A 13299-nucleotide genomic window follows, 5' to 3' on the forward strand; every position below is an offset into this window, starting at 1 on the left:
CTCCATGCCTACCCCACCTGTTTCACCCTACCACACCAGCTCCACTTCCCTGGACAGTAGGGGTTGGTGTTTTCAGGGTGACAACAAGCACTGAAAGCCCTTTAGAAGTTAGTGCAGGTAGCTAAAGAAAGGGTCAGCCGCAGTGGCCTTGGGCGGGGTGGGGGGGAGCTTGGCAATGCTCTCACATTGGGGAGACTCAACTGTGCCCTGGGGGCTGCAGACACAGTGCATGCCCCATCTCTGAGGCCATTTGGAGCCACCAAAACCAAAGCAGAGTCAAACTCTGGGGCTGGTTGTGCTATACCCACCTGCCCTGACCTAGCTGGGGCTGGACTGTGAGGGATGAGAGAGGAAAGAGGGATGATGAAAAAAAAACAATGTGGTGTGGCACCTGCCTCAGGTGTCCCCCAACTCCCTGTCGAGCTTAGTGTTTCAGCTGGACTGATGGCTCCCTCCGAGTCCTGAGACGGCCACGCCAAATGTGCCCTCTCTTCTGTCTTCAGCCTGCAGAGCAATTCCATCAGTGACACCGGAGTGGCAGCGCTGATGGGGGCCCTCTGCGCCAACCGAGCCCTCCTCAGCCTCAAGTAAGTCCCAGGCTCCCTCTCCAACCAGGTATCCCTTTGGTCAGGGGGTCCAAAGGGACTTGGAAGAAAAGGCTGGAGCTGGGAAGCCCACATTACCCCCGTGACGACCTCTGGTTGGGCAGCTTGGTTCTGGGGCTGGCATCCTGCACTCTACCTTGCTCTTGGGAGGGCAGGGGCAGCGGTGGCCCCCAGCTGGCCAGCTCTGCTGCTCCCTGCCCATATACACATCCTTTAGGCACCCAAGCACCCATGCTTGCCCCTCACAGCTCTGAGGTCCCACTGTCTTATCCTCTTCCTCCTAGACTGTCCTACTGGTAGGTCCTAAAGGGGAGACACTTGGCTGCCTAGCCACCAGAACCTGGGCTCGCTGGAGGCACACACCACATGCTCGCTCAGGAAGTCCGGGTCCCACATGAGGTTTCTCTGGTTCTAAAAGCCTGAACACCTGGGCTTGTCTCCCCCAGAGACCTCATCTGCCTGGTCAGCAGCTCAGGGTCTTCTCTTTCTTCAGCCTTCGAGAAAACTCCATCAGCCCAGAGGGAGCCCAGGAACTGGCTCGAGCTCTCTGCACCAACAGCACCCTGAAGAACCTGGAGTACGTGAGGGGGCGGGGAGGGCGGGGAGGGCTGTGCTTCCTAAGGCTCCTTTATGCCAGGGCCCCACCTATGCAAAGCCCAGAGACTGATGGGCCAGGCCCTGGTCACTCTTGCCATTATGAAAGGTTGAAGAAGGACCTGGCTGGGAGGAGGTAGCCAGGAGACCTGACCCCTGGTGGCGACTCAGACACAAGTCCCCCACGGTCCTGTCATAAATTACATGAGGATGAAGTAGTGGCAACTCTCTGGCCCTCGGCCCTTTGCTATGGACGAGCATGTGGAAGGGGCCACGTCACGGGGGCAGCACAGTACAGGAATCAGGAGTGAGTCCTCTGCCACCTCCTGGTGCGTGACCTGTCATGGAACCTCACTGAGCTGAGCTTCGGCCCACTCCCCCTGGGGGTGTCAGATTTGTTACAACCAACCAGGGCACGTGCCTGGCACATGCAAGTGCTCCATAGGCGTGAGCTAGGCTATCCTAGTGGGCACAATGCAGTCCTTGGGTTGGGGGAGGGTGGTCTGGATTCCCTGGGGAGTAAGGACAGGGGACATCATGGTCGGCTTCTGCTCACTTGCCCCTGTTCCTCTCCTCCCAGCTTGACAGCCAACCTCCTCCATGACCAGGGTGCCCAGGCCATCGCAATGGCAGTGAGAGAAAACCACACCCTCATGTCCCTTCAGTGAGTCCTCGGGGCCCCTACCTACCCCGTCCCCTGCCCAGAGCTGCAGGGCTCCCCCAAACCAGTTGATGCAGGAGACCAAGTCCAGCTCTGGGGATCTCCCACATGGTCTCTGGGACCTCCAGCAGGCTGCAGGTGGTCACTTGCAGGGCCATCAGCCCTGCCCCCTGCTCTACTTCCTGAGATTGTTCCACGGAGAGACCAATGGGGTTGGAGGTGGGTAACCACCGCAGGGACCATCTGGAGTCTTTATTTGAGCCTGTCCCTGTACCCACCCTTAACCAGAGAGTAAATGTTGACTCCTTGGGACTAAGGCTGAGAAAGGTTGCAGGAGTTCTGCCCATCAGCGGTCCCTCTAGAACACACCCCGCAGGGACTCCATCCCCTGGCGTCAGATTCTCCTGGGAGAAGCCCGCTCTTTCTGGAGCCCAGGACCTCCTGGACTCTGCCTTGGGCCACGTAGTCATGTGCTCCGTGTCTGCCTAGCCTGCAGTGGAACTTCATCCAGGCCGGCGCCGCCAAGGCCCTGGGACAAGCACTACAGTTCAACAAGAGCCTGATCAGCCTCGAGTAAGTGGGGATTCCACGGGGCAGGGGCATCTGAAGCCTCAGGGCCCACCAAGCACAGGGCTCACGCCCTCAGCACACAGCCTCCTCTGTCCTAAGGCCAGCAGGCATGTTTCCATCCTCATCTGCTTTAAAAAACATATAATAGCTTTATTGAGGTATATAATTCTCTGGTTTCTAGTCTATTCACAGTTGTGCAACACAACAACTAAATTTAGAACATTTCTATCACCCTCTAAGAAAACCCAGATCCATCAGTGGTCACTTCCCCTTCTGCCCTATCCCGGGCAGCCACTAATTTATTCTCTCTATGGATTTACCTATTTGTGACATTTCTATAAGTGAAATGATACAATATGTGGTCTTTCATGACTGGAAACTTTCATTTAATATGTTTTCAAGATTCATCCACATTGTGGAATGTGTCAGCACTTCATTCCTTTTCATGGCTGAATAGTATTTCACTGTATGGATAAGACTTTCATCTGTTGCTGGACATTTGGGTTGTTTCCACGTTTTGGTTATTATGAATAACGCTGCTGTGAACATCCATGTAGATGTTTCTGTGTATGCTTTCAGTCCTCTTGTGTATACATCTGGGAATGGAATTGCTGGGTCAAATGGTAACCTTTTGAGTTTCATCTCCTTTTGACGCTGACTACTTCTCTCTCAGCTTCCAGGATATCCCATCTCTGGCTAGTTCTGTTTGACTCTGAAATACTTGTGTTCCTCAGGGTTCTGTCCCAGGCCACCTTCCCTTGAAGGTGCTCTCTCTCTTCTGGAAGCTCTCCTCCTCTCCCAGGCTTTCAAGTCCTTATGGCCCCACAGCTATATCGCAGACCTCTCTCCGGAGCTCCAGACCCGTGTATCTACTGCCCATTCCGCACCTCCCTTTGGGGGTCTCAGTGGTACTTTAGATTGCCTGAATGATCCCCCCCACAAGCCTGCTTCTTGGTTCCCCATCTTATGACTAGAACCAGCCAACCAACTGTGAAAAGTAGAAACATCACCCTTGCCCTTTTCCAAGTCCTACTGGTTCATTTCCAAGTCCTGTCGATTCTCTTCCCAGTGTCCCACCCCCATGGCCACTGTCCAGGCACCAGCATCACTCACCTGCATCACTGCAGCAGCCTCCACACCCAGTCCATCCACGGCTAGCCAGGATCTTTTCAAAATGCAAATCTGTCCCTGTCCTGGTGAGATGTTTCAATGGCTGCCCAGGGCCTGCAGAGTGAAGTCCAACCTTTAGCATGGCTTCTAGGGCCCCCAAACATCTGCTTCCTTACTGTTTCCTCAGCCTCGTTTCACTCTCGAGAGACTTGACTCAATGTCGTTGGGTTCTTTAGATATGCTAGGCCCCCTCCCCATCTCTTATCCTTTGGGTTTTGGTTTAGACCAGCGGTTCTCAACCTGTGGGTCGCGATCCCTTTGGGGGTCAAACGACCCGTTCACAGGGGTCGCCTAAGACCATCCTGCATATCAGATATTTACATTACGATTCATAACAGTAGCAACATTACAGTTATGAAGTAGCAACGAAAATAATGTTATGGTTGGGTCACAACATGAGAAACTGTATTTAAAGGGCCAGAAGGTTGAGAACCACTGGTTTCGACCTATTTCTCTTGGCAGCCTCTGGGACCACACTGCAGCCTGCTCTTAGCCTATAGTGACTGCTCATTTAATCATGTCTCCTCACCTGAGTTCCAAAAAGGCGGAATTGGCCTTGCTAGTGCACACTATACACACAAGCGTCTGTTAAATTATTACTGCAGCTAGCAAGAATGGCCTGGGGACAGAGGGCCTTCAGTGTTCTAATTGGCTTCGAAAAGCACACTTTATCTCACGCATTTGTTGGCAATGCTTCCATGTGTCCCTTTTCTTGTTTGCTTTTGATGGTCCAGACCCCAGGTCCCTCTGCATGTTAATTAGGAGGCCATGGGGTGACCCTGGGAGTATAGTCTACAATGTGTGTGGTCTGAATTAGGTAGAAGGTCCAAGCTCAGCACGTCATGCTAGAGAGCTGGCCCAGGCTCACTCTCTGTGTTCAGTTTACAGGAGAACGCCATCGGGGACGAAGGCGCCTGTGCAGTGGCCAGTGCGCTGAAGGCAAACACAGCCCTCACTGCTCTCTAGTAAGTCCTGATGCGCACAGCAGTCCAGGAAGCTAGCCCTTCACCATCCTTTCATATGGAAAACCATTTTTTGTTTCCCAGTCTAGGAAGCTGGGTTTGATTTTCCTAATATCAGCAACCAGGCAGGAGAAGGGATGCCCAGCGCATTCTTGCTCCTGCAGTTGTAACAAGATTTAGGGGTACAGGCAGTGTTCTGCAAACTCTCCAGGAGACTACCTCTATTTCCTGTATCCATAGTACCTAGATATGTCCCAAGCACAAACAGTGCAGGGAGGATATGCAGTATCCTTTGGACAGACCACAGCCAATTTTTAGTGCTATTTTGTCATTTTCGACCCTAAGTCAAGGGTGGTGAAAATGAGGGTGCCTATGAATGGAAGCTGGGCCCCGGGCAGCTATGAGGGCTGGAGAGCCCAGCCTGTCTGGCCTGACTACGTTGACAGCATTTCCTCTTAGTCTCCAGGTGGCCTCCATTGGTGCGCCGGGGGCTCAGGCACTGGGGGAGGCCCTGGCTGTGAACAGAACCTTGGAGATTCTCGAGTAAGTATTCCAGCCTCTGGCCAAAGTCTCTTGCCCAAAGAAAACAAACTGTTGATTCAAATGAATAGATATGGAGGAGAAAAAAAATATCAATTTATAAGAAATTCACAAAGCAATTAAATATCAAGCACGCCCAGCTTCCCCATTCCTCCTTCACCCTTCTCCCTGGGAGTCACTATTGTTGGGCCTCCTTTTCTTGAGTACCTGCTTTTCTTGGTCTTGCCCGGGCTGAACATGTCCCAAGATCTTCTTTAGGGGTCCCTGGGGTGGTCTGTGTCCACTGACCATCTTGGTCTTTGAGATCCAGGAGTTTGCGGCCTCAAGCTCTGTGGGGCTTTCAGGCATGTCCAGGTCACCCCTGCTCCCGGGGTTCTATGATGCTGAGCAGACAGGGACTGCTGGATGGAGTGCTGCCTCTCCTGTCAGCCCAGCTCTTCCTTGGGAATGTAAAAGGAGAATGAAGGCACCAACACACCACCCAGGTTGGGCTGGCTCACCCCTCCTGTGTGTCCTGCTTGCTCCCCAAAGCCAAACTCCGTTTTGGCTTGAGAGTAAGGAAGGAGCAACCTAACTCCCCATGGTTGCGGAGTCCACACTGCCTCTCACCAGTAGCCCATACTCACCTGAAGAAATAGCATTTTCACCTCTCAGCCAGCACGGTGCCTTACACGGCCTGTCTTTTCTTTATTTTTAAACCCTCACCCAAGGATATCTCCCTCCTCCCCTCCCCATTGATTTTTAGAAAGTGGGAGGGAGTGGGAAAAGGGAGAGAGGTGAGAGAGAGGGAGAAACATTGATGTGAAAGAGACACATCGATTGGTTGCCTCCCACATGTGCTCCAACTGGGGCCGGGATGAACCTGCAACCCATGTACGTGCCCCTTGATGGGGAATCAAACCTACAACCCTTCAGTGCACAGGCCAATGCTCTAACTATTGAGCACACTGGCCAGGGCCATTGTCTGTCTTTTTTTTTTTTTTTAACAGTTTAAGAGGAAACGCCATTGGGGTGGCTGGAGCCAAAGCCCTGGCAAATGCTCTGAAGGTCAACTCAAGCCTCCGAAGACTCAAGTAAGTGGTTGCTGAGCCCTATCTGCACCCCAGAGCAGAGGACTTCTATGCTGGAACCTCCCCAGGGGATAAGATGCTCTTGATTTCCTCTGTAGCTGCTTCCTTCTGAATAGAAATAGTTCAGACTGTTCTGGTTACTATAGTCTATATTATGGACGAGTTTGGTCATTTTGCCTAGCATAGATCAGAGGTAAATCACTTAACATCAGCATTTTTGGTCTTATACTCTCCATGGCACTAAGACGGTACAACCTGGCTCCTCATAAACTCATCTCAGGATTAAATGCCCACCTTGCTGTTGCTATGGCACCTGTGGAGAAACCAGTGCCAGAACTATCCCACAGGATAATGCAGTGCTGCTTTCAGAGGTGTGTTCTGCCCTGACTGGCTCACTCTGGTGTCTCCATCTTTTCTCTGCCTAGTCTTCAAGAGAATTCCTTGGGGATGGATGGGATGATATGCATTGCCACCGCACTGTCTGGAAACCATGGGATCCAGCATATCAAGTGAGTGGGGTTCGGCAGTCTCTGCCCTTTCCTGCCATTCTCACCCTTAGAACTGTTCCCAGGTCAGGCCCTACCTTCTGCCTCATTTTCAGAGCCAGCGGACTCCCAGGCCCCTCAGCAGCTCTGGGGAAAAACTCAATATAAAAGAAAGCCATTCAGAGCCTTGCCCATGGGAGAGATCCTGGAAGCACAAGGGTTTCACCCAGAGCTCTGCATCTTATGTACTGACCTTCTGCTCTTTACTAAAGAGAAACTGTAGCCTCTAGCCCAGCGGTTCTCAACCTGTGGGTCGCGACCCCTTTGGGGGTCGAATGACCCTTTCACAAGGGTTGCCTAAGACCATCAGAAAACACATATATAATTACATATTGTTTTTGTGATTAATCACTATGCTTTAATTATGTTCAATTTGTAACAATGAAATTGGGGGTCACCACAACATGAGGAACCGTATTAAAGGGTCACGGCATTAGGAAGGTTAAGAACCACTGCTCTAGCCCCTCAGCCAATTTCTCAATTTGTCTGAATCTTTCTCTAGTCTCCAGGGAAATCACATTGGGGAATCAGGTGCCAGAATGATCTCGGAAACTATCAAGACAAATGCTCCCTCGTGCACTGTTGAAATGTGAGCAAAGCAAGTTCCTGGTGGACCGGGCAGGAGGATGGGCAGAGATGCAGCTGGAAGCCTTCAAACAAAAAGACCGTTTTCCAGGGTGATTTCCTGTTATCTGGGAATGATGCTGACCCGCACCAGAGCTGGTAAACTGCAGAGGCAGGAAGGGTGCTGCCAAAGGAGGTCAGGAGCACCTCTTCTGGTCCAGGGTCGTCTAGGCAGGGGTGAGATGGACACTGGTCTGGGACAGAGGAAAGGGTCTTCCACTGAGGGACCCAGGACTTACACCTTAAAGCTCAGCAAGTAAGAAGCTGGCCTGAGTTTATTCATACCTTGAGGTCTTCATGTGCCCCCAACTTTTAAAAAATTATTACTACCTTTTCCCACTCATCTGGTTAAAAGGGAGTGGAAATGAGCTGCCATATTCCAGTGAACTGAGTACCAATTTGGCATTGTTGACAGAGAGGATCTTTCTTTTCTCAAGAAGAAAGTTTTAGGAGTATGATCCTTAGAGACATATGGAAAAAATGTGGGATTTTAAAAAAAGAGAAATAAAGGCTTTAATTATAGAATTCTGGAGACAGAGAAAAATAAACTTTCCCAAAGTTTTTGCCATTTTTTAAATTCCATCACAAAACCTCTCACAGGCATGGAGACATATGTTATTTGGAGTCTGGCACACTAGTTATCTATAGCACGTTCAATAATGTTATTCTTAATAATAATGTTATTATTATTGGGCTTCCCATAATTATTATTACTCGGACGACCTTCCCTCTGAAGGCAAGGCCAGAGCTGAGTTTCATGTGGCATAGATTCCCTCAGATGTCTGTCTGTGCTGAAAGGAAAAGATCCCAAATGGACACCATAGCTCTCATCAATTAAATAACCAAGGGAAATGCTTACAAAGATTATAAAGTAATTATCATTTTAAAATTTGGACAGGAAGCACTATTATTCCTACTACTTCTTTAAAAATGAGTATTCAGGCAAGAATCAATGGATACTAAAACCCTGGATGAAAGCTAATTGAGGAAGAAGATATTCACATAGTCTCAAAACATCACCCACAGTTATCTAAAAGGTATCTTACAGAAATTTTACAAATGTTGCCTTAACAAAGTGATTAAACTTAATGTCACCAATAATGGGACAAATGGACATCAGGGGCCCTGATGTGATGCACTGAGAAGGACATATTGCTGATGTAGTATTTTTGCCAAAAAGGTTTACCTGAATCTAATCACGAAGGAATAATCCGACAAAATCAGAATTGAGGAGCATTCTGCAAAAAAAGAAAAAAATAGCCTGACCTCTTAAAAAAAGTCAATGTCATGAAAAATAAAAAAGACTTGGGACTGTTTTAAATTGAAGAAGATTCAAGAGACATAACAACTTAAGATCTTTGACTGGATCCTAAACTGGAGGGGGAAAAGCCAGCCATAAAGAACATTATTTGGAAACTGGGGACATTTGAACATGGGTCATGTGTAGTATTTATTGGATTACTCTTTTAAAAAGATATTTTTGCTGGGTATTGACAGTTTTTTCTTTCAGTACTTTCAAGATGTTATATACTGTTTTTTGGTTTGCACTGTTTCTGGCTGAATTGAGAACTCATCAGAACAAGAGTTGCAGTAGCTAAATGTTGAAGCAAACTGTGCTATGCAGGAACCTAGTTCTAGAGAAACTTCAGGGGCCGAAGCAGTGGAGAAAGAGAGTGCTCTTCATGGACTTCAAGAGCAAGCCACACTATAATTGGAAGGAAAGCCCTGACTTTCTCCAAAGTCTCTCAAGCACCCTCTACTGGCAACACTTAACATCTTGCTGGCTGATAAAGGAGAGATATTACAAAAATTGGCACGGTTACAACAGAGCAGGCCAAAAGGTGAATTTGGAGCTGAGGCAATAAATTGATACTAGCACAGTGGGATGTCCTGTTTTTCATTCTGGACAGTTCCTATTGCTATGTCTTCAGGATCAGTAATGTTGTCTTCTGCAGTGTCTGACTGCTCTTAATCTCTGTTTGGTTTCATCTCATTTTGTTACTCTCTGGAAGTTCTGTTTGAGGCTTACTTTATATTTTCCGTGTCTGTCCTTAATATACATGCTTTCCTCTACCACCTGAATATACGGAATATAGTTATAACTGTTAAGAATGTTCTTTTCTACTAATTCTATCAGCTATCATTTATGGGTTATTTCTTGATTTTTCTCATTATGCCTGATAATTTTTTTACAGTGAAAAAAAATTTATATTTAGAACTAGAGGCCTGATGCATGAAATTCATGCATGGGTAGAGTCCCTAGGCCTGGCCGGCAATCAGAGCCAATCTGTGGGACCACTGGTGGGGTGATCAGGGGCCCCTGCTGGCACCTGCCTTGGCTGGCCTGGGGCCTGTAGGCTGGGGGCAGCTCCTGCATTGAGCATCTGCCCCCTGGTGGTCAGTGCATGTCATAGCGACTGGTCGTTCCACTGGTCATTCCGCCGTTTGGTTGATTTGCATATTAGACTTTTATTATATAGGATTAGGGAGCTGGACTCAGTTTAGGTGATCTCAATTTTGTTGGCAACACCCAAAGCCAGGAGCCAGTCAAACATATGCCTTCTTCCCTCCATCAGGCCCAATCAGGTGTTGACCTTGGCACGTCAATGTCATAGAGCCTCTTCACAGCCTGTTGGATCTGGTGCTTGCTGACATTGATGTCCACAGTGAACACAGTGTATTGTCGTCTTCAATCTCCTTCATGATTGGCTCCATAGTAAGAACTTGATGACCACATAGCGGTCAAGCCTGTTTCTCCTCAGGGTGCTCTTCCGAGGATATCTGGCTGCCTTTGGAGCCGCAGTGTCTTCATGCCTGGAAATTTTTTTATTGAACACCAGAAATTGGGATTTTATCTTTCTAGGTGCTGGTTTTATATTTCTTAAAATATTCTTGAGCTTTATTCTGGTGCACAATTACTTAGAAACACCTGGATCCTTTCAAAATTTGCTTTTAAGCTTTGTTAGCCAGAGTCAGCCATCCTTCATTCTAGGGTTACTTTGGCCCATCTTCTGAGGAAATGCCTCAATATTATAGGTACTCTACCTAATGCCCAAGTCAAGAAAACAGTTTCTATAGTGTCTACAATAGACACTATAGAAATCCAGGTGTAAAAAATTGTGAAATCAACCTTAGCCTTCTTACCCCAAATAGTAGCTTCTACACAATTGGCTTTCTAGTAGGTATGTTTTCAATATAAAGTATGAATTTAAGCAGAATGGCTCCTAATGTAGACTTCGCTGCACAAATTTTTCTCTCTCTCTCTGATTCAACTCCTCCCATTTCACAAGCTAGTTTCTTTCAGCTAAAAAACATGTTTCCTCACATACATACAAACAGAAAACAAAATAAAATCCAGAATCAAAAGCCTCTAAATTGTACAAATGATTAATAGTCCGACACTGATTCCTAAAACAATTCCTTGTGTGCAGTCCTCCAAAATGTTCTTTGACCTTGCTTTTCTCGCCCAGCTCTGTCTTCTCTTTTCACTATGATCATCGCTTTCTGAACAGTCATCAGTACTCACTGTGTTGGCTTTAAAATCCAACCTCTCCTGCTATCTCACTTCTCCTGGCTGAAGCCCCTGATTTCCTAATTTCCAAAGTCCACTATTTATTGCTTAATCATTTTAGAGAATATCTATTGACTTTCTATTATGGGAATGGCACTTATACATACATCACCTTATGCCCCCACTTTTTCTTCCTCCTTCCAACATAGTTATAGTATGATTTGGGGTTGAATCATTATTTAGTGTTTATCTTATGACTTTATTAGTATGGATCACTGCTAAGCCATTTTCTTCCTATGTCATTGTTCTTTCTAGAATTAACAGTTGTATTATTTTTTAAATTTAATGAATTTTCTATGTCACTATTGCTTAATTCTTTTCCAAACTGTCCAAGAGAAGTGTAAAATCTGAATACTATCTCTCACAGACACACTGGTTATTCCATTTTCCCCTAATGACACACCTTCTTGAACCCTTTGTTTTCCGCTCCAGTCACATCCTTATTGAAAGGACTTCTGTTCTGGGTAGGAGGCAGACCTTTTAGTTCCCTTCCAATTCAACCAGTCCTGGAGTCCAGCACCCAAGAGCTCCCCTGGGCTAATCTAACAGCTGTGATATTTATGTAGTACTAGAGGCCCGGTGCACAAAAATTTGTGCACTTGGGGGGCGTCCCTCAGCCTGGCCTGTGCCCTCTCACAGACTGGGACCCCTCGGGGGATGTCCACCTGCTGGCTTAGGCCCGCTCCCCGGGAGACTGGGCCTAAAATGGCAGTCAGACATCCCTCTGGCAGCCCGGGAGCCCTCGGGGGATGTCCACTTGCCAGCGGGGAGCAGGCCTAAGCTGCAGTCGGACATCCTTAGCGCTGCTGAGAAGGCGGGAGAGGCTCCCACCACCACCGCTGTACTGGCAGCCATCAGCCTGCTTGTGGCTGAGCATGGCTCCCTCTGTGGGAGCACACTGACCACCAGGGGGCAGCTCCTGCATTGAGCATCTGCCCCCTGGTGGTCAGTGTGTGTCATAGTGACCAAGCATTCCCAGTCGTTCTGCTGTTAGGGTCAGTTTGCATATTATCCTTTTATTATATAGGATAGAGGCCTGGTGCATGGGTGGGGGCCGGCTGTTTGCCCTGAAGGGTGTCCCAGATCAGGGTGGGGGTCCCGCTTGGGTGCCTGGCCAGCCTGGGTGAGGGGCTGATGGCTGTTTTCAGGCTGCTTGCACCCCCTTTAAGGTGGGGGTCCCCAATGGGGTGCCTGGCCAGCCTGGGTGAGGGGCTGAGGGCCATTTTCAGGCTGGCCAAGCCACCTCGGCGACGGAAGCTCCCGGCCTCTACTTTTTTTATTTTTTATTCTGGGATTTATTTACCTTCTATAATTGAAACTTTGTTGCCTTTTGTGGAGGCTACAGCCAGCAGAGGAAAGAGCAATCAAGCCTCCTGCTCACTCCAGCTCTGTGGCCACGGCCAGCTGAAAGCAGGTATCTGGGGTTTATTTACCTTCTATAATTGAAACTTTGTTGCTTTAAGTGGAGCTGAGAGCTGCCCCGGCAGCTTGGCTTCCTCCATCATTGGGGCAACCAAGCCTCCTGCTTGCTCCAGTTCCGTGGCTGCCGGCCACCATCTTGGTTGGGTTAATTTGCATATAGTCACTCTGATTGGCTGGTGGGTGTGGCTTAAGACGTAGTGAAGGTATGGTCAATTTGCATGTTTGTCTTTTATTAGTGTAGATGTTGCTAACCAAAGAGACACATCTTCCTTTCAGATGTTTGGTACTGATATTACCATTTAAAATGCTAGTGAAAGATATCTTGCATTTATTTCTTCCTGTCCCAGCTAAAAGAGAAACAGTTCTTCTGATTTCCTAGAGGAAGTCTTCGTACTTTGTTCTTAATGGCTACTACCAATAAAAATTGAGAACTTAAAAAATTCCTTTATATTTTATGTCAATACACATATTTTAAAGCATTTTAAGAGATCCTTTAATTATACAGTAAAAAACAAAAACCCACCGCAGACAGCAATGACCTAGGTCAGCCGTGGGCAAACTACGGCCCGTGGAGCCGAAAGAGCAGAGGGTTCTCTTGCTCTCCCCTCCGCTCCTTCACCAGCAGCAGTGTTAACATGGCAATGTCGGGAAACATGGCCGCAGCTCCTTCTTCTGGGTCCCGTTTAAGAACCCATTGTGGCCCTCGAGTCAAAAAGTTTGCCCACCCCTGACATAGGTGCTAGTTTTTCAGAGACCTAATCGCTCGAGCTTCTGTGGGGCCTGAGTCTGCTCTGCTGTATAACTAAAACCAAATGACACTAGGTCATAAGGCATTTGCACATATCTGACTCCTGGATCCATAACAGTGACAGAAATACATTAATAACATGATCGACTACTTGTAACTCCTTTGTTGACAGAAGCTACTGAAGAAAGTGCCATACCATAGTGAGAGCCTGTACAAA

The 13299-nt window shown here is 48.0% G+C and overlaps 1 protein-coding gene across 7 annotated transcripts in view; it reads left to right on the top strand.

Moving 5' to 3' along the window:
• Positions 1-9221, top strand: part of NLRC3 (NLR family CARD domain containing 3) — a 32707-nt gene extending 23486 nt beyond the window's left edge. For 4 of the 7 annotated variants that reach the window (XM_036310291.1, XM_036310295.1, XM_036310296.1 and 1 more), the window contains 8 exons: positions 504-587; positions 1099-1182; positions 1780-1863; positions 2350-2433; positions 4482-4565; positions 5022-5105; positions 6100-6175; positions 6598-7015. In XM_036310291.1, coding sequence (XP_036166184.1) covers positions 504-587; positions 1099-1182; positions 1780-1863; positions 2350-2433; positions 4482-4565; positions 5022-5105; positions 6100-6175; positions 6598-6825 — 808 coding nt within the window. In that variant the 3' untranslated portion in view covers positions 6826-7015. Of the gene's footprint in view, positions 1-503; positions 588-1098; positions 1183-1779; positions 1864-2349; positions 2434-4481; positions 4566-5021; positions 5317-6091; positions 6176-6597; positions 7016-7219 lie in introns of those variants that run through there. The other 3 variants (XM_036310294.1, XM_036310293.1, XM_036310297.1) reach the window with 3 other exon arrangements.
• Positions 9222-13299: the final 4078 nt, after the last annotated feature.

This window comes from Myotis myotis, unplaced genomic scaffold, assembly GCF_014108235.1.
Source record: "Myotis myotis isolate mMyoMyo1 unplaced genomic scaffold, mMyoMyo1.p scaffold_m19_p_5, whole genome shotgun sequence".
NCBI lineage: Eukaryota > Metazoa > Chordata > Mammalia > Chiroptera > Vespertilionidae > Myotis > Myotis myotis.